At 43.2% G+C, this 27565-nt stretch overlaps 2 protein-coding genes across 2 annotated transcripts in view; one reads left to right on the plus strand and one right to left on the minus strand.

The window, feature by feature from the left end:
* LOC133045273 (putative ankyrin repeat domain-containing protein 19) overlaps positions 1 to 1693 on the plus strand; it is a 55694-nt gene extending 54001 nt beyond the window's left edge. The window contains exon 14 of the mRNA XM_061127560.1: positions 1636 to 1693. The gene's annotated coding sequence lies outside the window, so the exon portion shown is untranslated. The remainder of the gene's footprint in view (positions 1 to 1635) is intronic.
* An 11900-nt stretch (positions 1694 to 13593) lies between these two features.
* Positions 13594 to 16236, minus strand: LOC133044577 (alpha-1,3-mannosyl-glycoprotein 2-beta-N-acetylglucosaminyltransferase-like). The gene has a single exon (XM_061126000.1). The coding sequence runs from the start codon at positions 16006 to 16008 to the stop codon at positions 14665 to 14667; it is 1344 nt and encodes a 447-aa protein (XP_060981983.1). The 5' UTR covers positions 16009 to 16236; the 3' UTR covers positions 13594 to 14664.
* Between the last annotated feature and the right edge of the window lie 11329 nt (positions 16237 to 27565).

Here is a 27565-nt window from a genome sequence, read left to right on the forward strand (position 1 = left end):
GACTGTCCAGTTCTCACTGAGCCTTTTCTCTTCAGCCCTGTCATCTAGTCTGTGAAGTACAGTATAGCCCTTCATTTTGCATTGCCATTTTTTTCATGAGGGGGAATCTTGTCTAAGTATACATTAGTCTAACAGGGAGTATTTCTTAATATGCAGAGCACTTGTCTTGCATAAATGGAAAATAGTTTAGCTTAACAATTGTTAAGATACAACTAGGAACTTCATCCATACCAATAATTTCTTCTTGGAGATGCTGGTATAGTAAAACTTTTATTAAAATGTATTTAAAGTAATTGTAAAATTGGAAGTGCTTAGTCTAATAGAGAATTGTTCAATTAAATGCTCATTTTTCCCCCCTGACTCAGGTAGTAAAATGTAAATTTGGGCTCCTTCATTATGCAGCCAGAAGTGGGATTTATGGATGTCTAGGCTTTCAGGCCTCTGTGGATTTCTAACCTTCCTAGCCTCAGTTTCTGGGGATGGCTTCTCTGATATCCATGCCTGGTAACCTTAATTTTCTCACCCGAGTACTTGCTAGACATTAACAGTCGCTGGGAATGAATTGATTCAGAACTTTGATTTAGCAGTCGGGTAATGTTTCCATGGCAGCGACTTCACCCTTGCTCTGCGGTCATGTAAGTTCTGCAGCACTCTGTTCGGGAGGTGCTATGTGCGTATTAAGTGGTGGTCATTGTCCACTGAGTAGGACAGAGAGGAAGTAAGTTACAAATTACTGTAAGTGGAGAAAAGTACTGAAGTCCTAGTTGGTTAGTGGAGCCAGTGAACGTTTTTCAAGTATTGGACACCTGTTCTGGGCCTCCTGCTCCCCCTTACTGCCCCTTGCAACGGTATGGAGAGGGATGTCAGGGTGACTTGTGTAGAAGACCACTTCCGTTGGCATGCCGTCTGCCTGAAGTATCAAATTGTTTTGCAGGTAAAATACAGCGACCGTAATAACGCGGATTACAAACAGCTCTTACTGTGTGCCACGTCCTCTTCTCAATACATTATGTATAGTCCCCAATGTAATCTTCCCGGCATCCCACTGCGGTTGGTGCTGCCACTATCTCCATGTTATGGATGGAGAAACCGAGACACAGAAGGGTTAAGTAGCTTGCCCCAGGACTCACAGCCCAGAGCTGAGCACAGGCCCCTGCGTTCTAGCTCCTGAGTAGCTCCTGCCTCTCGCCCTAGTCCCTGAAGCTCTTGTCACCAAGAGCAGTGCTAGCTCTCGTAATCACTGGAAGAGCCGTGGTCATTCACATATGTGGGTATTTAAAATGATGGCTGATGTGGTGCTCGGAATAAAATAAAATATATGTTACCAGAAGGTAATTTTCTGTCTTTCCCCATCTGGCCAGTTTATAAATTTGTGTGTTTATTTCAGAAAATCTATTTTAAAGCATGGATGATGTTGTATTTGAGTGCTAGAGGAGAGGTCAGTAACCTGCAAAGGGCAGACAGTAAATATTTTCAGTTTGTGGACTGTAAGGTGTCTATTGTAACAACTCAACTCTGCTATATGGCAGGAAAGCAGCTGTAAGCAATATGCCGACGAAAGGGAAAGTGATGATGGCGGATTCGCTAGGTTATCAGTAGTTACAACAGTTGTTTTCCTTTTGTTTCTCTTTTTAGTTGCAAGAAGCACAGGATCAACATACAGAGGCCGTGAGATGTGCTGAAAAGACACAGGATCACATCCAAAGGTACGATTTAAAGCAGCACAGAAAACAACTGAAGTATAGAGCAGATAAACAGTATACTATGAGAATTAAATCAGTAATGATGATAAACACATCACTGTGAAGCTGTGTAACATTTCGGCTTTGAGCTGTTTTGAGATGCATATTTTCCCCCCATTGTTTCCATATTTTTCACATTATCCACAAGTGAAAAGTGAAAGTGTTAGTCACTCAGTCGCATCCAACTCTTTATGACCCCATGGAGTATAGCCCACCAGGGTCCTCAGTTCATGGAATTCTCCAGGCAAGAATCCCAGAGTGGGTTGCCATATCCTGGTCCTGGGGATCTTCCTGACCCAGGGATCGAACCTGGATCTCCTGTATTGCCAGCAGATTCTTTACCGTTTGAGCCACCAGGGAAGCCGATTGTCCACAAAATACAACTAGAAAAACAGTGCAATTGCCAAATCCTTTACTTTTCAAAATACTGAGATCCTCTATAATTGAACTGCAGATGTTTGTTCAGAAACAGTGTGGTATTTTAAAAACCTATGTGTGAAGTACTTCCTTGAGAGTTCAGGGGTTAAAACTCTGCCTTCCAAGGCAGAGGGTATGGGTTTGTTTGATCCATGGTCAGGGAGCTAAGATCCCACGTGCATCACAGCCAAAAATCCAAAACATAAAACAGAAGCAGTGTTGTAGTAAATTCAATAAAGACTTTTAAAATGGTCCATATCCAAAAAAAATCTAAAAAAAAAAAAACCAAAACCTATGTGTGAGAATAATTATTTTAAATCTGCATTTTAGACTTGAAATTGAAAATGCCAAGTTACAAACTACAATCAAAAAGCAAGTGGGCAAAGTTGAACAACTTCAGAAAACCCTTTCAAATACAAGATTGGTAAGTCAATCTCTTAATTTCTGTCATACTGAGGAAGAATTTTAATTTTTTTTACTAGTAATATATGACAATATTTTGGACAGTGTGAGAAACCTCTTTGATTAAAGAGTTTATTGTGAGAGAACAGCATCGAAACATGTATATTATCAAGTGTGAAACAGATCGCCAGTCCAGGTTGGATGTATGAGACAAGTGCTCGGGGCTGGTGCACTGGGATGACCCAGAGGGATGGGATGGGGAGGGAAGTGGGAGGGGGGATCAGGATGGGGAACACATGTAAATCCATGGCTGATTCATGTCAATGTATGGCAAAAACCACTACAATATTGTAAAATAATTGGGGGAAAAAAATAAAGAGTTTGTTGTATTTTTACTGATATTGCCTGCTACTGGTAGCATAATTCCTCTTTATAGAAGAAGTGGACTGAAGTCATAAAATTAATGACTTTTGTAGTAAGATTTTAATTTAAAATATTGTGAGAATCCAGTCGAAAAGCAATATTTTATACAGACCACATTTTGTTTGTTCATTCCTCTGTCAATGAAATTGGGGTTTTTCCACTTCCTGGCTGTTGTTAATAATGCTGCCATAAACATTGGTACACAAATATATTTGAGTCTAGAAATTTTAGCAATGGTTTGATTGAGAATTCTGAATTTCTCTTGTAATCCAAACCCTTCTGTGAGATTTTAGAGAATGAATCATTTTTAATATTGCAGTTTGTTCTCTTCACCAGGAATTAATACTATGTCTCTATAGAACACTTCTTTCTGAAAGAATATAGTTTTTCCTAGGTTGGATTTCTCTTTAAAGAGGTGGGGTTTGCATAGGATTTTTTCAAAGATTATTTTAGTAAGATGTGTAAATTATTTTACACATCTTTAATTTAAAGTACACATGCTTTAATTTAAAGTAAATTATTTTAGTAAGTAACAAAACCTGGAATATCTTGAACCACTGATGAAAATTAGTTTAGAGCATCTTTAGAAAGTAAAATGTCATTATAGCCACACTTTAAAAAACTTTCATTAGCATTTAGTATCTTATGTGTCAGTTCAGTTGCTCCATTGTGTCCAACTCTGCAAACCAATGGGCTGCAGCAAGCCAGTCTTCCTTGTCGATCACCAAATCCTGGAGCCTGCTCAAACTCATGTCCATCGAGTCAGTGATGCCATCCAACCACCTCATTCTCTGACGTCCCCTTCTCCTCCTGCCTTCAATCTTTCCCAGCATCAGGGTCTCTTCCAGTGAGTCAGTTCTTCATATCAGGTGGCCAAAGTATTGGAGCATCAGCTTCAGAATCCATCATATGAATATTCAGGACTGGTTTCCTCTAGGACTGACTGGTTGGAACTCCTTGCAGTCCAAGAGACCCTCAAGAGTCTTCTCCAACACCACAGTTCAAAAGCATCAATTCTTTGGTGCTCAGCTTTCTGATGGTCCAACTCACAAATCCATTCGTGATTGCTGGAAAAACCATAGCTTTGACTAGACAGACCTCTGTCAGCAAAGTAATATCTCTGCTTTTAATATGCTGTAAAGGTTGTTCAAATCTTTTCTTCCAAGGAGGAGGCGTCTTTTAATTTCATGGGTACAGTCACCATCTGCAATGATTTTGGAGCTCCCAAAAATAAAGTCTGTCACTGTTTCCATTGTTCTCCCATTTATCTGCCATGAACTGATGGGACTGGATGCCTTGATCTTCGTTTCCTCAATGTTGAGTTTTAAGCCAGCTTTTTCCACTCTCCTCTTTCTCTTTCTTTAAGAGGATCTTTAGATCCTCTTCTCTTTCTGCCATGAGGGTGGTGTCATCTACATATCTGAGGTTATTGATATTTCTCCCGGCTATCTTGATTCCAGCTTGTAATTACTCCAGCATGGCATTTCGCGTGATGTACTCTGCATATAAGTTAAATAAGCAGGTGACAGTACACAGCCTTGACGTGCTCTTTTCCCAATTTGCAACCAGTCCGATGTTCCATGTCCAGTTCTAATTTTTGTTGCTTCTTGAGCTACATACAGGTTTCTGAGGAGGCGGGTAAGGTAGTTGAGTAGTCCCATCCCTGTAAGAATTTTCCAAAGTTTGTTTGATCCACACAGTCAAAGGCTTTGACATAGTCGATGAAGCAGAAGTAGATGTTTTCCTGGAATTCTCTTACTTTTTCTGTGATCCTAGGGATGTTGGAAATTTGTACTCTGGTTCCTCTGCCTTTTTCACATTCAGCTTGAACATCTGGACGTTCTCAGTTCAGGTACTATTGAAGCCTCACTTGGAGAATTTTGAGCGTTACTTTGCTAGCATGTGAGATGAGTGCAATTGTGCAGTAGTTTGAACATTCTTTGGCATTGCCTTTCGTCGGGATTGAAATGAAAACTGACCTTTTGCAGTCCTGTGGCCACTGCTGAGTTTTCCACATTTGCTGGCATATTGAGTGAAGCTCATTCACAGCATCATCTTTTAGGTTTGAAAGAGCTCAACTGGAATTCCATTACCTTCACTATCTTTGCTCATTTCTTAAGGCCCACCTGACTTTGCACTCCAGAATGTCTGTCTCTAGGTGAGTGATCACACCATCATGGTTATCTGGGTCATGAAGATCTTTTTTGTACAGTTCTTTTGTGTTCTTGCCACCTCTTTTTAATATCTTGTGCTTTCTGTTAGGTTCATACCATTTCTGTCCTTAATTGGCCCATCTTCTCATGAAATGTTCCCTTGGTATCTCTAATTTACTTGACGAGATCTCCAGTCTTTCCCAGTCTGTTGTTTTCCTCTGTTTCTTTGCATTGATCGCTGAGGAAGGCTTTCTTATCTCTCCGTGCTGTCCTTTAGAACTCTTTAGCTGAAGTTGAGCAGTTCTATGATGACCCACAAGACCTTCTAGAACTAACATGGGAAAAAAAAAGTGTACTTTTTATCATAGAGGACTGGAATGCAAAGTAGGAACTCAAGAGATATGTGGCATAACAGGCAAGTTTGGCCTTGGAGTACAAAATGAAGCAGGGCAAAGGCAAGCAGATTTTTGCCAAGAGAACACACTGGTCATAGCAAACACCCTCTTCCAATAACACAGTAGGTGAGTCTATACATGGACATCACCAGATGGTCAATTTTATGTGTAAAAACCTCTCTGTTTAACAAATAAATGTTGCCAGTTTAAATTCCAGAAAAATGATGACATGATGAAAAATCATTTTAAGCTGTTTGAAGCAAAGTCATTCATTTTGAAATCTGTCCTTACTGATATCAGGTTTATAAACTCTGTTGACTACAATGCTTATCACTCGTGAACTCATGAAAGATAATATTATTTTTTTATTTCTGTGCTTGCAGTCTGAGCTCTGTGCTGTCCTTTTCATAAGAAATGACCTCTGTCTGTAGGTGACTCATAGTTCCTGAGCCAGATTCCTGTTTATTGAACTTCTAAGAAAATCCCAAGGCCTCTTCTCATTTTGTATGTCTTGGTCTCTCGGTTGGACTTCCCTGGTGTCTCAGACAGTAAAGAATCTGCCTGCAATGCAGGAGACCCAGGTTTGATCCCTGGGTTGGGAAGAGCCCCCGGAGAAAGTGAAAGTGGAAGTCAGGTCTTCTGCATTGTGGGCAGATTCTTTACCAGCTGAGCCACAAGGGAAGCCCAAGAATACTGGAGTGGGTAGCCTATCCCTTCTCCAGCGGATCTTCCCGACCCAGGGATCAAACCAGAATCTCCTGTACTGCAGGCAGATACTTTACCAATGGAGCTATCAGGGAAGCCCTATCCCCTGGAGAAGGAAATGGCAACCCACTCCAGTGTTCTTTCCCAGAGAATCCCATGGACAGAAGAGCCTGGTGGGCTTCAGTCTATGGGGCACAGAGGCAGACATGAGTGGGCGGCTCACACTTGGTCTCTGTTAGGTCAAACAAACAAGCAGTGTTTTTGCTGCCAAGGTTCTCTTTAAAGCTCTTAGTGTCCTGTGAATTTGATTGGGGTTCACGCCATTGGAAAAGTTACCCTCCAAAATCTTTTCTGAAGGAAGCCCTGCACCTTGGGCTTCCTGTGAAACTTTGCAGGATGACACTTTTAGCGTTCTTTTCCTCTTAAGATGCTTTAAGGAATCTGAGGCACCACCTTAAGTCTTTCCAGGGTCTTACACTTACAGTCTACAGGTTTTACCTTTAGACCGTGTTTTCCTGGCAGCACCCTAGATTTGATCTTAGCCCAGAAGCCATTTCTGTCCTTTAGCATCCTGTGACAATTGGACATGTGGAGGTGCTGTAAAGGGGATACAGATATTGAACCCAGTGAGTCTTGGTTCCTTTATATTTAATAGCACTTTAAAATTTTTCTGATAGCTTATCCCTCTCATTGATTTACTTTCAGCTGCTTTAGAGCAAGAGTCTCCGCCTCCCATGTTTCAGTGTCCGTTTCTTCTCTTGCCTAGAAGCCATCATTGGCAGCATCTTACAAGGACCATCAGGCTTCTGTGTACAATGTGATGAAGCCCATTGGGTTTTCATTTCTTTCTCTGCATCCATTCAAGTGCAACCTACCTCCAGGTTCAAAGGCATTCTCACATGTTTCAGCTCTTTTTTAACAGCAGTACCTAATTTGGGGGCATCACCGACTCGATGGACACGAGTTGTGCAAGTTCTGGGAGTTGATGGTGGCCAGGGAAGCCTGGCGTGCTGCAGTCCATGGGGTCACAAAGAGTCAGACGTGACTGAGCTGAACTGAACCCCATGTTTAATATCAGTGTCTGTGCCAGTTATTTATTGTTAACAAACTGCATTAGAAACCACCTCAAAGCCCAGTGACTCAGAACAGCGTTTCCTTTGTTCACAAGTCTGCGCTGGCGCAAGGCTCAGTGAGTGAGCCCCGCTCATTTCTTCTCCAGTTGCATCAGCCGGGATGTCGTGAAGGTGGGGACCAGAGTCATCTGAAGACTTCCCCGTGCGCACGTCTGGTGTTGGAGCTGGCTTTTGGAGGGGCCATTAGGTGGGGGCGGTCAGTGGGGACACTGACATGTGCTCTGTGTGTGGGCTGTGCTTCTTCACAGCGTGTTGACTGAGTCTGTAAGAGTTGGCTTCCCCACAGAGCAACATTCAGAAGCTATTTAGCTTTAAAACTCGCACAGCAGTTTCCCCAGACTCTGTCCAGGAGGAATCAGTTACTAGGACTAACACATACTTAAGGAGAGGGAATTTCATGAGAAAAGTGTCAACGAATTTGGAGACATGTTTGAAAACCACGAGCTCCAATCACGTCGACTTACCAAGTAATCATTCTGTCTAAAGGAAAGTTCGTTCCAATTCAGTGTCACTGATATTCCAGTAAATATTTTTTCTTTCTTTTGTTTGGTATGTCTCTTATTCTGTGGAACGTAAGAAAGGGTTACAAGAATGAGGCATTTTTTTGTTGTTCAGAAAAATGTATGGATCATCTCACTAAACTCTTAGGAGATGGGATTTCTTTAACCTTTCTTTAACCTTGTGAATCATTTCTCTTTGGAATGCAGTTCAAATTAGCAAAACCTGTTTGTAGTTCAGGAAAAGGCTTATTGGATTAGAATCCATATTTACAAGATTTAACCATTAGAGTCTTATTTTCACAATCTTCTTTTGGGAGACATTTACTAACTCGGCCCTAGATAACTCAATACAGGATACCCCAAACTTCTTTAAAAACCATGGGATAAGATGGGAGAAAGGGGTAAGAGACATTCTACTAGGAGGTGGCTTGCAGTCATTCTACAGAGGAAAGATAGAAAAGTATTACTGTAGAGCAATAAAAGAGTGTAAAATCAAGTGCAAATGTTGTGAGACTAAGATGATAGTGAAGAGTATATTTTGTGACTCTTGGTGGTTTGAACTTCTTTCTTGATTCTCTGAGTTATTCCAGGCCCTACATTCTCCAATACAGATACCATGGTATATATTTGATCCTCGGTTTGAGCGAGGCTGTGCTCAGTCCACTTTCCTCAGAACTAAATGGTGTTGTTTTATTCTTGCAGACTGATCATCTTCCAGCAGAGCTGGGAGCTGCGTGTTCACAGTGTCTGCACCTGGATGCAACATATCAAGTTCTTCAACGGGAGTTGTTATCAATGAAAGGATGGCAAAGGAAGTGTGAGAAACTAGAGAAAGAGAACAAGAAGTTGGAGCAAGAAGTAGTGAAACTCAAAAGTCCTATGGAACTGAAGATGATAGAACACACTCAAGTTGAGCAGTATAAACGGGAGATTGAGGAAAGAGTGAGACAGGACTTCGTAGAGAAATGGAAAGAAGTCAACCTATTTTTGCAGGTTAATTTGTTGATCTGTCATGTGCTTGAATTCACCTCAGTGTAAATTACATTTTGGATGGGTACAGCTTATGTGTTTCCTCTGCTTCCCTTAGAGCAGTGTGTTCTGTAGATTTCTGGAAGGAGGGGCACACTTGTTTCTCCTTGTAAATATTTCAGTTTCCATCACAGTTATCACTAAATTGATCTTTCAGAATGCTTCTCACTAGAGAATCCTTTTACTTATAAGACCAATTGGTATACACAAGACTATGAGGGGGGAAAACAAATATGTGGTTTAGAACTGGTACCATCCTCTTGAATTATTCTTGTCTTGTTCAATTTCTAAATTTTCACTTCATCCTCTTAGTCTTTGAATCATCCGGTTCCTTAAGTACTACTATAACATTGATTCCACCTTTATTTTATAATTCAGATTTAATTCATGTCACATTGACGATGATTATTTTAAAGTTCCTCTTTTCTTATTTTCACATTTAAAATCACTCTCTGAATTCCTGACTCAAAACTAAATGGAACAAATATCATTATTCAGGTTATAATCATTTAAAAAATGTATCTTTTTAAATTTGACTTAGACACGAGCAGCATGTCAAGAAATCTCAGAGCAGTTCCACGAGGGCCATATTGCTTCCGTAAGAAGTCAGATGGAACTCAGAATTAAAGACTTGGAATCTGAACTATCCAGGATGGAAACTTTACACGATTATAAGGAAGCAGAGAAGGAAAAATATGAGAAACTCTACTCAGAGGAACTAGAAGTTAGAAAGTCATTGGAAAATGAACTAGACATGTAAGTCAAAACACAGAATCACAGAAGATAAATGTAGTCCATTAATTTGTCTCTGAAGCCTAGTTTTTATAGAGCCAGGTTCCTGAGATTAGTAGGAAGTGAAGCTAGCTAGTCAGTCACTGCTAGAGGGCATCCTAAGAAAAATGAGTAATAAGATATCCTTGTAAGTTTTCCTACACTAAGTAAAAGCATGCTTGTGAAATCAGGGAAGATTCACACAGGGGTGAAAGGCAGGGTAATTCACAGAGTGGCTGACGCTGGCATGGTGACCTGAGTGAGGGTTTGTATGGAGACTGGAAAGGGCAGATCCCACTTGTAGTGCTGAGTCCAGGCTTCCCCGCCCTCTGAAAGCAGAGCACTCCTAGGACGCCTTTCACAAGCCCAGAGAGCACAGCAAAGGAGCAGGGACCCCAGGACGCATTCTGCTAGTCGATGCCCAAAATAAGCATACACAAGGGAAGCACAGCTGCTCCCAGAGAGGGTTCAGGGCTGTGGGACTTGATGCTGGGGTGTGGGGTGTGGCTTCCGGGAGAGGAGCTCGCTGGGACCGGTCTCCCTGCTTGGGGAGCGCGATGACTCATTGTAAAAACATACACTGAACGCTGTTTTGACTTTTTTGCCTTTTGAAATGAAACCAAAAATTCTCTTCAGATTTTTTTCTTTGTTTTGATTATGAGATACAGGTGCTGATGTAGGCCCTTCGTAGAAATGAAGTAACATAAAATGAACTTTGGAAAAGCAGAGCATACTTGTCATTGTTCCTGGGGCAGTTTTAGCCCTTTTGTCACCCATTGCCCTCAAGGTTGTGGCTCTAGGTGATTCCTCAGAGCCAAGTGCTTAATTTCTCCACGGTCATGAGTGGAAGGTATATATAAGAATGGTGAAAGGAAACGCTTGAAAATGGATTTGTGGGATGGCGTGTTTCTTCATCCCTGTTTCCTGGGGGCAGGCGTGTCCCAGAGGTGGCAGGTGTCACTGTGAGCCCCCCTCCCTTTCTCTCTGACGCCCTTTCTCTCCTCTCCCACCTGTGACTTGTTACCTGAGGAGCCCAGACACACGTGAGCTTCTTTAGAACAAGGTCAGAGCTGTCACTGTTTACAGCAGGTCTGCTCTCTGCTTCCAGTGCTCACACAGGGTGATGGGGATTCCATTTATGTGCGGCAACTTACAAAATGCAAGTCACACAGGGAAATGTGAATGAAATTGGTGTTTTCCATCTTCCCCAGGAATACTGAGAGGCTGGCAGAGATGAGCACCAACCTTGAGGTGGAGAAACAGCAGAAGAGATCTTTACTCAGCACTCTCAGCAGCAGGTCAGTCCTGGAGCCCTCTTCTGTTGGAAATTTCAATCCTACTTCAGGGTTCAATGCAAATCTTATTTCAGGAGTGAACGTAGGGTTTTCTACCTGAATTCCACGCCGTTCAAATGGCAGCGTGGAGACTTTGTTGACCAAGGTTAGTTCTGTTCTATTTTTTTCACTGGGTTTCAGATTTCTGATATAAATGATCCTTATTTTTAATTTGGTGAACTTCTGAGTTGCTCTTTTGATTTAGCGTACTAAGTAAAACCATAATCAACTGTGATAATCAAGGAGACATTTAATGATTTTTTTGTGCTAGATCTCTTGTTTTTAAGAGATACTTTTTAAATTCTTAAATTTGTTTAAAACCTGCATTGAAATTCTACTTTAGAAATGAAATCTTACTGTCTAGTAACCGAAAGTGTACTTTCAGATGTTTGATTAACTTTTTAATTGATTTCACTTTGGCAGTGGTTCATAATCATTTCCATGCTCTGCTGCTCCCACCACAGTTTTTCTACCCCTAACCATAAGTGACTGACTGGCATCTAAACACTAATGACATATGGATGTGTTTCATTTGAAGAAATCCTAGATAAGTCGTTTTTATGAATTAAACAAACTTGTAATAATCAAAAGATTAATTTTGGGTTTTAGGTTAACATTTTTTGTTCCTTTCTTATACAAGAGTACATCTTTAATTGCTATTTTACTGACAGAATTTTGATTTAAATGTCTAAAACATATCTTGCTGAGCAGTTGTAGAATGTTTCTAAGTTTGTAGTTAAATCAAATATTTAAAACTTGTAAATGAAGCTCGCTTTTGTCTCTGTCTTGACTTCACCTGGATGAATGATGACTGAGATAGCAATGAAGGGGAGTCTTTAAACTGCAGCTAGTTTTCATTGTGTAATCATTGTGATTAAAATATCCATTTCAGTCAGTGCACACGAGTTTATGGTTTTTGATGGTGTTTCCATGATGTTGATGATGCAGAGAAAAGCAGCCCTTGTTAAAGGCAGTCTCCACCTGTTTTCTCATTTGGCTTCTTGCCATCACAGAAGAGCAATCGAAGGTTTCTTCGACAGCACTGGGGCTACGTTGGGTCGTAGTACTTGAGAGCCATGAACCTGGAGGGCGTGCTTTAGCTGCGCAGTCACCGCGGGCCTCCAAACACTTCATCCCAAGTCAGAGACCTGCCCACGCAGACACAGGCCTAAGGGGAGAAAGCAAAGGCTTTACCCCCATCCCAGGGGTGGGCTGCCTACCGCAGACCCAAGTTCACGGTGCTGTGGGCACATACATCTTTTCAAAGAAGAGATTGGGAACCAAGCAAGCACTTGTTAGTTCCTTCTCCCAAACTCACCCGTTAGGTAAATCTTGCTTCTCCTGAGGAGGGTAGCGGATGCTCCCCTTGAAACTTCAGGCTGAGGAAATGAAGTTCAACTGCAACTTCTGACCGGATTTAGATTATAGTTGAGATTACACTCATACTTGTTTCAGTAACCCAAAATGTGGATAATTCATTGCTGAGTCATTTTAGCAAGCCAGGTTCTATCTAGAGGAAGTAAACATCCTTTTAAGGTTGAATCTCTTCACTTTTGGCCCTCTTGATTCAGCTAAAGATTCTCTCCTTCAAGTTCCCTGACCTCTGTTTAAAAAATATGTATGCTTTCTAAATTACCTGTATCGACTGCCACAAATAGGATTTGATATTGATTTATTCTTGTTCATGCATTTAAAACACATAATTTACTTCAAAAGTCATGTCACACCACAGGCATTATTCAACTGTATAACAAGGTTTTACATGTTCATTTTGTCTATGCTATATTTAAAAATCTATGTGTTTTTTCTTAATCTAAGAACATAGCTGGCCTAGGACTCTGGACTCAGTCAGAAGGACATGGCCTTTGTTACTTCTTTTGTAGAATTAGGAACTTTGACTAAATCAATGACTCTCATACCTTACAAAAAGATTCTTTTTTTCCCAAAGAAAGGAACCTTTCTTTTAAAAAAGAAAACTCCTGCAGGGAACCGTGTTACATAAAACGGAGACAAGCATAGAGCCTTGTAGCTGAAGAGCGGCCAGAGGCCCTGCAGCTGTGACTTCTCTGTTCCTCAACCCTGCAGTGACCCCTGTGGGACCTTCCCCGTCTATGGGACATAGTTCAGAAACTAACACTCTCGCTAAATCCCTCTCGCTAAATATCATCAGAATCGAAACTTGCTGGTACACTGTTTCTTGTGTGTAAATTTTCTCAACTTTCTATCTTTTCCTTAAATGGAAAACTTTTAACGAAAACCACAAATGTGCTCTCGTTCTTAATATTTGACTTCAGACTACTTCCTCCATTTGAACACAATCTTCAACCTAGAAATCAAAATAAAGGTCTCAGTACATATTTAGGGCAGGAGCTGTTAGGGGAGAATATAGGAATCTTCTGGGTCGTTCCTAGGATTATGGGTCATTCCCTCATTCTTTCACATTATGTGTACTCGACAGACTGATACTTATTGTACTTTTTATCAGTTAATCTAAATAGCATTCCATAAATATGCTCTGTTATCTATAAGGAGAATAAGTAGGAATTCATGTTCTTTTATTTATGTAATTTTTTTTTCTTTTTTTTTTTTTTTTCAGACAATTCAGCCTTTATTTTTGAAAATAATTCTGTAGCTTAAACTTTCCTCCATGAACTGAGGTCAGGCAAGAACAAAAACACACACGCTGCTCTCCAGCCCACCCGCCTCCTGATCTGCGTGCCCGGGGACGTCTGGGAGAGAAGAAGGAGGCTGGGCTGAATGGTCTTGGCTGCCGTACCTCACACTGAGAGGGCCTCCAGAAGCCAGGTTAACGTGAACTGTCCTAGAGCAACAGGGTAAGGACTGGTTTTTGGAAAAGACTGGAAGGAGAGGTGGGAGGGGCAGTCTGTTTCTTAGAGGAAGAATGAGGGAGGGGTGCCCCAGCATCCAAGGCTTTCTCCCCACCACAGCGGATGAGCTGAGGGAATGTTCTACTTTTCCCCTTCCCCACTTCATCTTAGAATCATAAACGGCTGGGCTGCATAGAAAGAAGAGCTGAGAGGAGGTCAGAGATGAAGGAGAGGGGAAGAAGAGAAATACAGGCAGGAGGCAGTAAACCCTGACAACCTAACAGCTCTATCCAGACCCTGACGATAATGGAACCCCTTTGGTTAGTCTCATTCTGGCACAGATACATGCCGTTCTCACATAATCCAGCCTCCTACCCCTACTCTAACTGGGAGAAAGCAGAGATGGCCGGGGACAGGTACAGGGGGAGGGCTCATAATCTGGCTAGAAGAGCCAGGACAGGGAAAAGAGGCCTGATCAAGAGAACTAAAGTAGCCAAGCTCTCCGCTGATGTCCTAGGAGAACACCTGGAATGTGGACGTGTGTGGCCATGACAAGCCCAAGTCCCTCCTACCACACAGTGGTTTCTTGCTTAATAAGTCCCCCAACATATCCCAGAAAGAGTCCCCTGATTTGACCCCCTTGAGAATGAGAGAATAACCCTCACCTTAACATCTGTGCACTTGAATGCCACTCGGAAAAAGAAAAAAAAAAAAAAAAGATAAATGGACCCAAGAGAGAAACACAGAGAGGACGATGAAGTCCAGGGACTGCGGTCCCATCTTAGGCCATGAGATGCCAAGGAGGGGGCCCACGACGGACACACAGGTGCTGCTAATTCCAGCTAGGATCATAACCATCCCAGGTCTGGGGTGGGGCCAGGTGGACACGGCGGCCCCGGTACAGGAAGCTGACAATGCCGCGGTAGCCGGCCCTGGGGACACCAGACTTGAGGTCATCCATGACTCCCAGGGCCTTGGCAAAGGCCTTGAAGCTGTCCCTGCTTGTGTACTGCACTCGCACCTCCTGCAGCTCGCTCCGCTCACTGGTCCTCACTTTCTCCACCTGCAGCAGGGGAGCACCATAGACTCGCGCAAGGAAATCCCTGTCGTAGGTCTCCTGTCGCAGGTAAGACAGGTCCAGCTGGGTGAAGGGCACGAAGTGCTGGTTCAGCTTGATAAACTTGAGGTGCTGGTCAAAGAACTGCCCGTGGCTCACACCTTTGCGGCCAAAGGTCATTGTTCTGGAGATTTCGGGCCGCACGCAGGCCCGGCCCTGCCGCTGCTCTGGCCGGCGCATCCAGTCGTCCCAAAAGGCCTTGGGCCACTTGGGCTCCAGCTCAGCCCAGAGCTCAGCCAACAGCAGCCAGCCCAGGCCAGGGAAAAAGTCTGTGCGGTAGAGCAGCTCGGGCTTGCTGGAGTCCACCATCTGCTCCTTGCCATTGTCGTTCCAGGCAGACACACACCAGAGGGAGGGGTCGGCCCTCAGCAGCGGGTAAGTGGCCTGAAAGTACTCAAAGAAGTCTGGAGCCACCTCCAGATCATCCTCTACCGCCACGGCTGCTGGGAACTTGAACTCGTGAAAGACCTGGCCCAGTGCCCAGCGGTAGTGCCGAGCAATCTTGTAGTAGCCCTGGAACTTTCGGTGGTCAGGTGGCACTGCAATGGTGCTCAGGTCGGGCTGCCGGATGTGCATGACAGCGTTGCCGTAGGAGGCGATAACCTGGGCTGTCTCCTCATGCCCGCAGTCCTGGCTGACGATGATGGGAAAGCGCTCAGCTGAAGGCCGGTAATTCAGCAGCCTGTCCAGGCAGCGCCGAACAGTACTGCGGTCACAGGCGATGACCAGGATGGGGATTACAGCTGGTGGAGTGGTCACAGGCACTCGCGGCGGGACAGGCGGGGCCACGGTGGGTACCCTCCACCGCTGGCTCCACCTAGCATGGTGCTCCCTGATCTGCTGCAACAGGCCCCGCTGCCGCTCCAACTCCACCTCGGCCTCCTGGGCCAGGCGGATCACCTCGCGGGTGAGGCTGGCGGGGTCATCATCAAGAGCACTGTCTGAGGGTAGCCTGCCAGGCGCTGGGCGTGTCCAAAAGAAGAGGAGCAGCAGGGCGTTCCAGGCCACAAAGAGGATGGCGCCCCACAGCACAAGCCCTGCAGACTGCTTCTTCAGCATCCTGGCCCCCGCAGGGGAGGCGGGAAGGGTAGGGCTCAAGGCTGCCCTCAGCTTGCCTGGCTCACACCCCCACGGTTCTAGGGATGCTTCCTCTGAGCTCCGGGATTAGGAAGCAGCCATGAACCAGGTCCTTCCAACTTCCCGGCCCTGAACTTGGCCCGCCCCGAAGCGCGGGGAGCGAGCCGGGTGACCCGGCGCGTTCAAGGCGCTCGCTCGGCTGCGGGCGCCTTCCGCCCGGCCGGCCCTTCTTGCAGCGCGCCGAGCCGGACAGCCGGGCGGGCAACGTGGCCCTTCCCCGGGGAGGGCGGGCTGTAATTTTTTTTTCTACTGAAGTAATCTTGAGGTTAGGCCTAGTGTCTAAAAGTATTATTTAAAAGTCACATTTAGTAAGTTTGATGTCATTCCTATGATAATATCTCTTGTTCATCTTAAACATAAATAATATTTGACTAATTTCAGATGTGGCGGGAGCTGGACAGGAGTATAACTAGAGAACTAGAAGAAGGTATGTTGCCAAAATGTACGAATTAAATTTGGACATTGATTTCTGAAATACACCGAAGGCAGTAAATGGGATCTCTTTCCATTGTTTGGATAGTAGACACCATGTTGAATATTTTTCCTTACACATAGCTAATGAGAAATGTGAACGCATGAGTGGTCATAGTGAAAAATATCCTTCTTCCTCATTGATTCATCATGTTCCATAGCTTGAAAAATAATCTCTAAAGGTCTATGTATTTCTTTTACTTCTGGCTATTTCCTTCTTCTACTGCCTCCATCCCTGTGGAACTGTCTGCCTGCACCTGACACTATTCTCAGGAGACGTGGCATTCACCTGCTTCTCAGGCACCGGTGGCGGTTAAGGCTGGGAAACCCAGACTCAACAGTCACAGGTGTGAAGCTGTCACTCGGTGGGTGACTAAACTTTCTCTGTCACTGACTTTGTCACCAGTTTATCTTTCACCCTCAGGAAAAGCTCCAAACACCCACACCAGTTTGGGTCCTGCCAAAGTAGGCGGCCTTATCTCCTTGCCGCCCTCCTCTGCCCTCAGCTCTGCATCTAACCAGCCAGACTGTAGGATCCCACAGCCGCGCGTCCTCACCGGCGGGCTTTGTACGTGCTCCTCCCCTCCGTCTCCTGTACTTTTTCCTGTCCTCCAGGTATCTGCTTCCACAGCACCTCCACCAGAAAGCTGGCAGTACTGACACGAAGCTGGCTGTCCCTTCTGAGTGTCCCTGTGCCGTCTTTTGTATCTGTCTTAGAGTTTATGAGTCTGTGTGGAAGCTGCCCGTTCACCTGTTTCCCACTTTAGAGCGTGTCGTTTTCCGGGTGCACTGGGGCACCTCCACCTTGTACTTCCAGTGCTTGTCCCAGCACCTCTGCGCATAGTTACTGAGTGAATGAATGAAGCATGAGGAAGCCAGAGGCTCTGGTCATCAGCCACACGAGCGACCATGGGCAGAGAGTGCAATTACCTTGTGTTTTGTGTCATGTCATATACAGATATGTTTCATGCTTCAGAACACTAGGAAAGGTCTCAGGGTTTGTTTGTTTTAGCTAATACTTTGTGAACTCAAGTATTTTAGATAAAGAATATAATTCTGTCTCTTTCCAGGTGCTGCTGAATTTGTATCTGAATGCTTGTCCTCTGTATTATCTACAGGCAGATCAAATCTATATCAGGACCTACCTGTGAGACATCAAAATAATATATACAGATTTTGGAGGAAAAAAATATATGATTTGAAAACTCAATAGTAAAAATTTCCCTACTGGACTGTTTCCATGAGATTTTAGTTGTTTCCCATTAAAAATGATGAGAAAATCTTTATTAAAGGAAAATATTTTTGTATTGTGTGTGTATCATGAAAATTTATATGGCATTTTAAGCCATGTTTCTCTGCATCTAACTTACTTTTAAGCAGAAACATCAGCACTGTTGAGTTTTCCATGTTCAAAGTGAAAGTGTTAGTCAGTCAGTCGTGTCCGACTCTTTGCGAGCCCACGGACTGTAGCCCACCAGGCTCCTATGCCCCTGGAATTCTCCAGCCAAGAATAATGGACTGGGAAGCCATTCCCTTCTCCAGGGGATCTTCCAGACCCTGGGATCAACCGGAGTCACCTGCATTGCAGTTGGATTGTTCACCACAAGAGCCACCCGAGACGCCCTTTACAAGCTCAAACTGAGCCCTGATACCAGCTGTTTCAACACCACTCAAACAACCAAACTTGTCATTACTATTTAGTGGTGTTGATTGATAGCTGATTTGTATTTTCCAGTTTTTGTCACTATATATATATATATATAATATATATATATATATATATATGTAGATATATAGAGAGAGACCTAAAGATTTAGCTACTGCTGTTATGGGTACTGTCGACGTTTTGAGGTATTGTAACGGTTAATAGTGGCATAAAACTTGCTATATGTAACTTTAAACACTGATTCATAGATCTTTCCTCATGGGGAAATAAGATTTGCCTGAGTCTTTGCCTTTTAAATGAATTAACTTTTCCTAATTTTTATGTTTAATCGGAGGGTAATTACTTTGCAATATCGTGATGGTTTCTGCCGTACGCCAACCTGAACCAGCCATAGATACACACGCGAACCCTCCTTGCTGAGCCACCCTCCCACCCGCCCTCCCGATTCCAGCCCTCTAGTCTGTCACAGACCACCAGCTTAGGGTTCCCTGCATCATACAGCAAATTCCAAAGAAACACATGTACCCCAGTGCTCACTGCAGTTATGCCCATAGCTTTAAAAAATCTGAAAATGTCTGTGGATTTCTTTCATTCTTTTCGTTCTGTGTATTTCCTAGCATTTGCAATAGCTAGGACATGGAAGCAACCTAAATGTCCATCAAGAGATGAATGGATAAAGAAGTTGTGTGTTATTCAGCTCTAAAAAGAAATGCATTTGAGTCAGTTTTGATTGACTTTTGATTTACTTTTGGAATGAGACTTAAAATTAGGGAAAAGTTCCTCATAGATAAATAAGATTTGCCTAAGACTTTTCACCTTTGCTTTACCTATCAACCTATCTATTGTTGTTTGAGTTTTGGAAAAAGTCTTAAAATTAGAGAAAAGTTCCAAGCACCAGACAAACAGACATTTTCACAAAACTCCCCTATCTCCCATATATCCTCCTAAAGGACCATTTATCTTTCCGAAATGTTATTTGTTCTCCCGTAAGTGCCCCTCCTCCCCCAAGTCACCTGTTTCTCAGAAGATGCCTTTATCTCCTACTCCCTGTCATTTGTTAAGTAGTATATCAACTCCCAGTTGTAGCCTCCCCTTCAAGTCACATTTCTGTATGAAGCTTTGCATGTTGTTGTTATTGTCCAGTTGATCAGTTATGTCCAACTCTTTGTGACCCCAGGGACTGCAACATGCCAGGATTCCCTGTCTGTCACCATCTCCCAGAGTTTGCTCATATTCATGTCCATTGTGTGGAAGATGCCATCCGACCGTCTCATTGTTTGTCACCCACTTTTCCTCTGGCCCTCAATCTTTCCCAGCATTGGAGTCTTTTCCAATAAGTCAGCTGTTTACATCAGGTGGCCAAGGTATTGGAGCTTCAGCGTCAGTCCTTCCAATGAAAATATTCAGAGTTGGTTTCTTTTAAGATTAACTGTTTTGATAAACAAATGGGACCTAATGAAACTTAAAAGCTTTTGCACTACAAAGGAAACTATAAGTAAGGTGAAAAGACAGCCCTCAGATTGGGAGAAAATAATAGCAAACCAAGAAACAGACAAAGGATTAATCTCAAAAATATACAAGCAACTCCTGAAGCTCAATTCCAGAAAAATAAATGACCCAATCAAAAAATGGGACAAAGAACTAAACAGACATTTCTCCAGAGAAGACATACAGAGGGCTAACAAACACATGAAAAGATGCTCAACATCACTCATTATTAGAGAAATGCAAATCAAAACCACAATGAGGTACCATTACACGCCAGTCAGGATGGCTGCTATCCAAAAGTCTACAAGCAATAAATGCTGGCGAGGGTGTGGAGAAAAGGGAACCCTCTACACTGTTGGTGGGAATGCAAACTAGTACAGCCACTATGGAGAACAGTGTGGAGATTTCTTAAAAAACTGGAAATAGAACTGCCATATGACCCAGCAATCCCACTTCTGGGCATACACTCCAAGGAAACCAGATCTGAAAGAGACACGTGCACCCCAGTGTTCATCGCAGCACTGTTTACAATAGCCAGGACGTGGAAGCAACCTAGATGCCCATCAGCAGACGAATGGATAAGGAAGCTGTGGTACATATACACCATGGAATATTACTCGGCCGTTAAAAAGAATTCATTTGAATCAGTTCTAATGAGATGGATGAAACTGGAGCCCATTATACAGAGTGAAGTAAGCCAGAAAGATAAAGAACATTACAGCATACTAAGACATATATATGGAATTTAGAAAGATGGTAATGATAACCCTATATGCAAAACAGAAAAAGAGACACAGATGTACAGAACAGACTTTTGGATTCTGTGGGAGAAGGCGAGGGTGGGATGTTTCAAGAGAACAGCATGTATATTATCTATAGTGAAACAGATCACCAGCCCAGGTGGGATGCATGAGACAAGTGCTCGGGCCTGGTGCACTGGGAAGACCCAGAAGAATCGGGTGGAGAGGGAGGTGGGAGGCGGGATCGGGACGGGGAATACATGTAACTCCATGGCTGATTCATGTCAATGTATGACAAAACCCACTGCAATGTTGTGAAGTAATTAGCCTCCAACTAATAAAAATAAATGAAAAAAAAAAAAAAAAGAGATTGACTGTTTTGTTCTCCTTGCTGTCCAAGGGACTCTCAAGAGTCTTCTCCAGCACCACAGTTTGAAAGCATGAATTCTTCGGTGCTCAGCTTTATGGTCCAAATGTCACATGTGTACATGACTGCTAGAAAGCTATTAAGTATTTTTTCTCATGGTTATCTGCTTTTAACAATTTAATTTGCAGATTCCCAAACACAGAACCTAAGAGGGTGGAGGAAGTGTTTTCCTCCACAATTCCAAGAGCTGAAAGTTACTAATGCTCACTTAATCCTGATCCCCTTTTCCTTCGGTCTTCTCAGTGTCTGACTTGGCAGAACTCCAGTTTCATGTGAGACTGCTGATCCTTCCCCCTAACTCTCTCCACGCGATTCACATGCTGCACTGCCCAGTGATCCTGCTACTTTATTTCATTAATTTGTATTTTCTGATGATGATTTCAAATCTCCTTTCTATAAATTTCTCGCCCTGCTCTTCCCCTCTCACTGGTAGCAGACAGTCTTAGGTCCCACAACAAACTTCTCGAAAGGTTTGCCTGTATCTCTAGCAACTCTAGACTGTCTTTCCTCTCTTTCCTCAAAACTGCTCCCAAGTCACTGATGACTTCCACGTCAGTGAATCAAAGCCACACCTTTCCAGTCCTTGTGTGTCTGAATTTCTCCTTCCTCCGTTCACTGTCACTCACCTCTTTGAGACACTCTTGCTTTTGGCTGGGCTTTCAGTATTCGTTCCTTTTATCCTGAAGGCACGGACAGGTTATTGCGATCAGAGACATAGTCCTTATTAAATATCTCACAGTAAACATACAGGTGTTGCCCCCTCGCCCAGGACTGCACCCGGGGCCGTGTGTTGAGAGCAGGTCAGTTGTTCCACACCAGCAGGTGCAGGACGGCAGGAAACCTTGTCCCTGCTGCTTGTGAAGGGCCTTTTCCTCTCCTGGGATGGATCTCCTCCTCACTCTGGCTTTTGATAGGTAAGTAAAGCTGGTACCCATCCCAGAAGGGTCCTTCAGCCCAGTGTCGCTCTGCCAGTGGAGTGAGTTGTGCTGAGAAGCTAAGGAACTGAAAGGTGGGAGCCCCCCTGCACAGCCCACGCTCTCCAATAGGCCACGGGTGGGGCTGCTCCACAGGGCCCTCGTCAGCGGGGCGGGGGTGGAGTTGGAGGGTTCTGGGAGCAGCTGCTCCAGGTAATGGGGCTCACAGGGCTCGTTGCCATCTTGCATTAAGGTGTCCTAGCAGCATCTACGAGCACGGCCCCCCTACCCTCAGCAGGAGCATCGGCCAAGCCGGTTCACACCAGCAACTGCGGTTTGAAGGGCCAGGAGCAAGGCCCCTGCAGGTATCGCCCTGTGAGCAAGAGAAACCAGACTAAGCACAGGGAAAGGAGGTTAGTATTTTTATTTCGTAAGTTGGATTTTTCTTTCCTTGTCTAACTGTTCATACTGTTCTAACTGCTCATAGGCTTTGCTGGTAACAAAATCTCTTAAGGAGTCGTATCTTGGCCTCATCTTTCCTTGAAATATAAATTCTTAATGAGACGGAGCACCTTCGGGGGACCTACCCTGAACTATAATATTTAGTCTCCTTGGGGAGATGAGACTATGAATCCTTTCAGGTTGGAGCAATTAATTAGATGAATGGCTGGAGATGTGAGAGACAAAGAGCCTCTGCTAAATCCCAGGGAAGTTTATTTCCCCAGTTTCCCCCCTTGTTCCTAGAAGAGTTCCTAGAAGAGTGGCCGCAGTTCAGCCACTGTAACCAGTCTGAGGAAACTTGAAGTTGATGGGCACCAAATCCTTTCGGCTTGTCTTGCTGCTAAGTCGCTTCAGTCGAGTCCGACTCTGTGTGACCCCACAGACGGCAGCCCACCAGGCTCCGCTGTCCCTGGGACTCTCCAGGCAAGAACACTGGAGTGGGCTGCCGTTTCCTTCTCCAATGCATGAAAGTGAAAAGTGAAAGTGAAGTCGCTCAGTCGTGTCCGACTCTTAGCGACCCCATGGACTGCAACCTACCAGGTTCCGCCGTCCATGCGATTTTCCAGGCAAGAGTCTTAGGCAACATTTAATCATACATTTAATCGTACCACCCCTGCCCTGTGTACCTTGTGATTCTGTAAGGCGAAATATTTCCTGACTCGTATGAGAGTCAGTCCCAGTTCTCATCAGGTAATTTTTGACAACCTGTGGCTTTTTGTCTTCATAAGCCCTCGCCTCTCTTTCTCAGAAGACTTTCAGTTTAAGCTGAATCTGTCTTTCTTGAATTGCACTTTTTTTTATTTTTTTAGTTATGGATTTAAATACTAATCATATTGGAAATGTATCTTCACAAAAACATCCAAACTGATATTTGACCAAACAGCTGGTATCATAAGCTAACCAAATCGACACATAAATTAACCCTCACACTAGACAGTTATTTTAACTATCAATCTTAAGGAGACTATTGAAATCGTCTAGTACTTCTCCAGTTCTTGGCTAGGTTTTATGGAGAATCTATAACACAACCTATACATTGCCTCCTGTCTTCCTGCAGGAGTTGGTTAGATTTTGTTACCCAACCAAACTTGAGTCCATTTGCCCAATGCACAGTCAGACCAATCTGCTGACACCAGGTTGTGATGAAGGAAAGTGTGGTGTTTATTCCAAGGTGCCCAATGCGGGGCCAGGCAAGGAGAACAGAGGGCCCCTTCTCCAAAGACACAAACTCTCTGATGGCTTCCAGGGGAGGGTTTTATTGTTGCTGCTGCTGTTGCTTCTGATGTCAGAGATTCACTGTTAAAGCAAGGCGAGCTTCACAAGGGCGCGCAGCGTATTTCCAGTAGCGAGAAACAGCTAGATACAGACACACATAATCACACACACAGGAGGGGGTATACAGATAGCAGCATCGAGATATATGTCCCCAGGTTTTATATTAGACAGTTAATGGTTTCTTACAAGGAGGGTAGGCTGGTTTATGAGAGAATTAACAAAATCTTAAACCTTTCCCGATAGTTAGAATATTTTTGAAAAAATAAAGGCACTTCTTGGAAAAGTAGAATGAAGAGAAATATGTGACTTCGGTTTCCTAAGGACAAAAAAACATTTTTTCAAAAAACTTATTTTATATTGGAGTCAAGCCAATGAAGGAAAGGGTGATAGTTTCAGGAGCACAGCGAGTGACTCCACCATATATGTACAAGTATCTATTCTCCCCCAAATTCAGGGAAGGGTTTTGAAAGGGAACGTTAGGGGTACGGGTGTGAGGTGCCCGATAGCTGGTGTACCTCCTTCTGGATTGGTTGGTGGTGAGCTAACTGGGTGGTTTTAGGAGTCAGTATCATCAACCATGACCAGGTTTCAACTGGTCTGGGGTAAACATAGGTGTAGCCAGCATGCAGTTAACTTCTACCTGGTGGGGGTGTCAGTATCTGCAGAAGAGCTCACGGATATGGCTCAGAAAGTTCTCTGCAGCCCTTGAGGAAGAGTTAAAGGTCCTTGACTTTGTTCAAAGGTTTAACTGTTGTTATTTTGTCTTGCTCAACTGTTTTCATCTGTTTCAGCACCTTCTCACTTCTCTGATTACGTTTGCTCTTTGGGACTCTGGCAAAGCCTTGGAGGCTAAAGTTTTTCTACAAACAAGTGGGAGGGGCCATGCGGAGGTCCCCACAGGGCCCAACTCCATTCCCATTAGTTCTTCTTTTTAGTCTGTTCTCCTTTATTTTCACTAGATTCAAGAGGTGGAGGGAAGATTCCTAGTTAGGAGCTTTTCATTCGGAACTCACCTAGGCTGAGAAGTCTACAAAAAATCTCTCTTCTAAAGGGGGAGGGACAAATTAGGAGTATGGGATTAATAGATTCAAACTACTAGGTATAAAATAGATAATCAATGAGGCTATACTGTATAGTACAGGGAATTATAGCCATATCTTGTAATAAACTGTATTCGAGTAAAATCTGCAAAAATACTGAATCACTATGCTATACAGCTGACACTAACACAATATTTTAAACCAACTATAGTTCAGTTTTAAAACTTAAAAAAAATAAACATAATTTAAATATTGAAAAAAAAATCTTGTTGAAATAATCTGTGTGTCATATTCCCCCATCTCAGATATTCAGTGTACATTATGTCCTTCAAAAGCCACACAACCAAAACCAACCAATTTCAGAGTGTAGTCTCTGTGCTGGATGTTAGAGATGCAACATCCAGCCAGAGAAGATGGCTTCTTCTCTCTTGTTAGCTGTTACTGGTTGTCACTGGGCCCCTCAATGCTCATGACTCATTGTACTGAACAAAAAGGTACATTATGAAACTGCAAATTAAATGGGAGGAAGTCATAGGAAAGACCTCCTTAGCTTCTGAGATATTTATTAGGAGTTGTGGATATTTGTTCTAAAGGAATATAAAACCTTATTCCAGCAGGAAACAATTTTTCTTAAATTTTATTAAAGTAAATTTGACATACACTCTTGTGTTAGTTTCAGCTGTACAGCAAAGTGAATCAGTTATATATATATATATTTTTTTTTTTCATTCTTTTCAGATTTTTTTCCCATATAGGTTATTCTAGAATATTGAGTAGAATTCTCTATGATATACTGTATGTCCTTGTTGGTTATCAGTTTTATGTATTGCTGTTGTAGTTCAGTCGCTTCCAATCCTTTGTGATCCCATGGACTGCAGCATGCCAGGCTTCCCTGTCCTTCACCATCTCCTGAAGTTTTTGCTCAAACTCATGTCCATTGAATTGGTGATGTCACCCAACCGTCTCGTCTTCTGTCGTCCACTTCTCCTTCTGCCTTCAATCTTTCCCAGGATCGGGGTCTTTCCTAATGATTCGACTCTTTGCATCAAGTGCCCTAAGTAATGGAGCTTCAGCATCAGTCCTTCCAATGAATACTTAAAATTGATTTCCTTTAGGATTGACTGGTTTGATCTCCTTGTGCTCTAAGGGACTCTCAAGAGTCTCTCCAACCGTGCAGTTCAAAAGCACCAATTCTAAAAAAAAAAAAAAAAAAAAAGCACCAATTCTTTGGTGTTCAACCTTCTTTACAGTTCAACAATCACATCCATATGTGACTACTGCAAAATCACAGTTCAGTTCAGTTCAGTGGCTCAGTCGTGTCCGACGCTTGATGACCCCATGGACTGCAGCACACCAGGCTTCCCTGTCCATCACCGGCTCCCAGAGCTTGCTCAGACTCATGTCCATCGAGTTAGCGATGCCATCCAACCATCTCTTCCTCTGTCATCCCCTTCTCCTGCCTTCAGTCTCTCTCAGCATCAGGGTCTTTTCCAGTGAGTCAGTTCTTCGCCTCACATGGCCAGAGTATTGGAGTTTCAGATTCAGCATCAGGCCTTCCAATGAATATTCAGGACTGATTTCCTTTAGAATGAACTGGCTGGATCATCTTGCAGTCCAAGAGACTCTCAAGAGTCGTCTCCAACACCACAGTTCAAAAGCATCAATTCTTCAGTACTCAGCTTTCCTGGTGGTCCAACTCTCACATCCATCCATGATAACCAGAAAACCCATAGCTTTGACTGGACGGACCTTTGTCGACAAAATAATGTCTCTGCTTTTTAGTAGGCTGTCGAGGTTGGTCATAACTTTTCTTCCAAGGAGCAAGCATCTTTTCATTTCATGGCTGCAGTCACCATCTGCAGTGATTTTGGAGCCCAAGAAAATAAAGTCTGTTCACTGCTTCCACTGTTTCCCCATCTATTTGCCATGAAGTGATTGAACCGGATGCCATGATCTTAGTTTTTTGGACGTTGAGTTTTAATCAACTTTTTCACTCTCACTTTCATCACGAGGCTCTTTAGTTCTTCACTTTCTGCCGTAAGGGTGGTGTCATCTGTGTATCTGAGGTTACTGACATTTCTCAAGGCAATCGTGATGGCATTTTGCATGATGTACTCTGCCTATAAGTTCAGTAAGCACGGTGACAATATACAGTCTTGATGTACTCCTTTCCCAGTTTGGAACATTGAGGTGCTTGCATTTTTTTGAATTATGGTTTTCTCTGGATATATGCCCAGGAGTTGGATTGCTGAATCATATGGCAGGTCTATATTAGTTTTTAAACAAACTTCCATAGAGTTCTCCACAGTGGGTGTACCTAGTTACATTCCATAAGGAATGTATAGGAGGGTTCCCTTTTCTCCACACTCTCTCCAGCATCTATTATTTGTAGATTTTTTGATGGTGGCTATTCTGATTGGTGTGAAATGATACCTCATTGTAGTATTTCTGCATTTCTCTAATTATTAGTGATGTGGAGCATCCTTTCTGAGCATCCTTTCATGTGCTTTTTGATCATCTGTCGGTATTCTATAGAGAAAAGTCTATTTAGATCTTACACTCATTTATTGATTGGGTTGTTTGTATTTTGATATTTAGCTCCTTGAGCTGTTTGAATATTTTTGGAGATTAATCCTTTGTCATTAGCATCATTTCCAAATATTGTCCCTCATTCTCTGGGTTTTCTTCTGTCTTGTTTATGATTACCTGTGCTGTGCAGAAGCAACGTTTAATTAGATCCCATTGGCTTATTTTGATTTTCATTACTCTAAGAGGTGGGTCACAAAAGATACTTCTGTGATTTATGTCAGACTGTGCTCTGCCTATGTTCTCCTCTAGGAGTTTTGTGGGGTCTGTCCTTATATTTAGGTCTTTAATTTATTTTGAGTTTATTTTTGTGCATGGTGTTAGGGAGTATTCTAATTTCATTCTTATGCTTGTAGCTGTCCATTTTTATC

This window comes from Dama dama, chromosome 23 (genome assembly GCF_033118175.1).
Source record: "Dama dama isolate Ldn47 chromosome 23, ASM3311817v1, whole genome shotgun sequence".
Classification (NCBI taxonomy): Eukaryota; Metazoa; Chordata; class Mammalia; order Artiodactyla; family Cervidae; genus Dama; species Dama dama.

Excerpts from the sequence above, each read along its gene's own strand:
- LOC133044577 (XM_061126000.1), bottom strand. The coding sequence starts at position 16,008 with ATGCTGAAGAAGCAGTCTGCAGGGCTTGTGCTGTGGGGCGCCATCCTC.